This window comes from Dreissena polymorpha, chromosome 2 (assembly GCF_020536995.1).
Source record: "Dreissena polymorpha isolate Duluth1 chromosome 2, UMN_Dpol_1.0, whole genome shotgun sequence".
Lineage (NCBI taxonomy): Eukaryota > Metazoa > Mollusca > Bivalvia > Myida > Dreissenidae > Dreissena > Dreissena polymorpha.
In genome coordinates this window covers 41,798,316-41,799,799 of record NC_068356.1, presented here as the reverse complement: position 1 = coordinate 41,799,799, position 1,484 = coordinate 41,798,316, and the positions used below count along the sequence as shown (strand labels likewise).

Below are 1,484 nucleotides of genomic sequence, written 5' to 3'. Positions count from 1 at the left end.
CCGGGTCGACAATTATTTCCGGGTTCAATAAAGGGAGACAACTGCCGTTAACAAATTATCGCCATTTTGTCTTCCGGGAGGTTCATAAAAACGGTCTCATATAAATTTGAATGGATATGGAAGTATATTTTTGACTTAAGTGGATTATTGAGATCATAATGAATTCTTGGTATAATAACCAAACACGCTTAAACCAGAAACAATTGATTTATTAGCAAAGTGTTTACAAAAGTTCGATGTGGAAATTAACTCACTAACTGCTGTGTCTGTGTGACGTTTGTAATTGAAATTGTAACTTTTATATATTGGAGTATAACTTACTAAGTTACTATAATTACATATTGTTTTATCCTGTGCACTTAACTAGAAAGAAGAAAATGTGATTGTAGTGACGTAACAACAGAAATTGACTGAGGCTTTAATAAGTTGACATTTTTTTATGTGTTAGGCTTAAACTTTTAACTTTAAGTTAAATTTTGTTAGTGTGCTAAAATGGATTCAAAAAAGTTTTCTTCTCCACAAGATGAGATTAATTACTGGCGAGAAACTGCACAGAAGTTCAAACATGAGTAAGTACAAAAAAGTGATATATAACTGTATTCTTCTTCTTCTTCTTCATTTATAATAATGGCTATGTTCAATACTGATATGATACATTATGGCCATGCCTGGGGGGTTAAAAAGAAATAGATTGATAGGTTTCCCGAGTTACTCAATCCACTCAGGAAAATGCTATCAACAGTGATAAAAAAAGGTGCAAAACCTAACACCTTAAGCCCTTAAGACTTAAATATATCCATATACAACTGTGCATGTGGTGAGAATATTAGTCTAGTTAAAAACAGGATAAAAGCAGAATCATGTGATCTAAGGAAGGAACACTGATGTAGACAGCACTGAATTAAATCCAGGGATCGTATAAGCGCTGACTACATAAGATGGAAGTGTGTTCCATTGTACAACTAGAAAATTTGTGGTAATCAGCTGTACTTGGTGGTATTTGGTATGCCATGTGAAGGTGATGGCGTGAGTGTCTAATGTTTGGAGTGAGATAGTGAAGGGGATTGACATCAACATGATTATATACTATTTCAGTGATTTTTTTTGCTCAAATTTACAGCCGATTTTCGGCTGCTTCCCAATCGCAAAAGTACACGTTTTTTCCCCAAAAATCTGACCAAAATTTCCCAAAAAAAGCTCAACTTCCAAAAAAAAAAAAAAAAAAATATTTTTTTTTTTTTTTTTTTTTTTTTTTTTGAAAGAAGTCTCATATAACTTAATTATGATTTCTTAAATCTAGGTCTCAACTTTATTTTTTAAACATCTTACAAAATATATAACTTGAATTTAGTCATTTTTTGTCCATAAATCATTCCCAAACTTGCCACTTTTATTGATTAAAAAAAATCCCAATTTGACCAGACTCCTTTTCTAGAAAACTCCCTGAACATGCACTTAAAAACAATATCACTTCTGTTACTTAT

At 31.8% G+C, this 1,484-nt stretch overlaps 1 protein-coding gene across 1 annotated transcript in view; it reads left to right on the top strand.

Moving 5' to 3' along the window:
• The first annotated feature begins 38 nt into the window (after window positions 1-38).
• Window positions 39-1,484, top strand: part of LOC127869681 (nuclear distribution protein nudE-like 1) — a 41,273-nt gene continuing 39,827 nt past the window's right edge. The window contains 1 exon segment of the mRNA XM_052412339.1: window positions 39-569. Coding sequence (XP_052268299.1) covers window positions 493-569 — 77 coding nt within the window. The 5' untranslated portion in view covers window positions 39-492.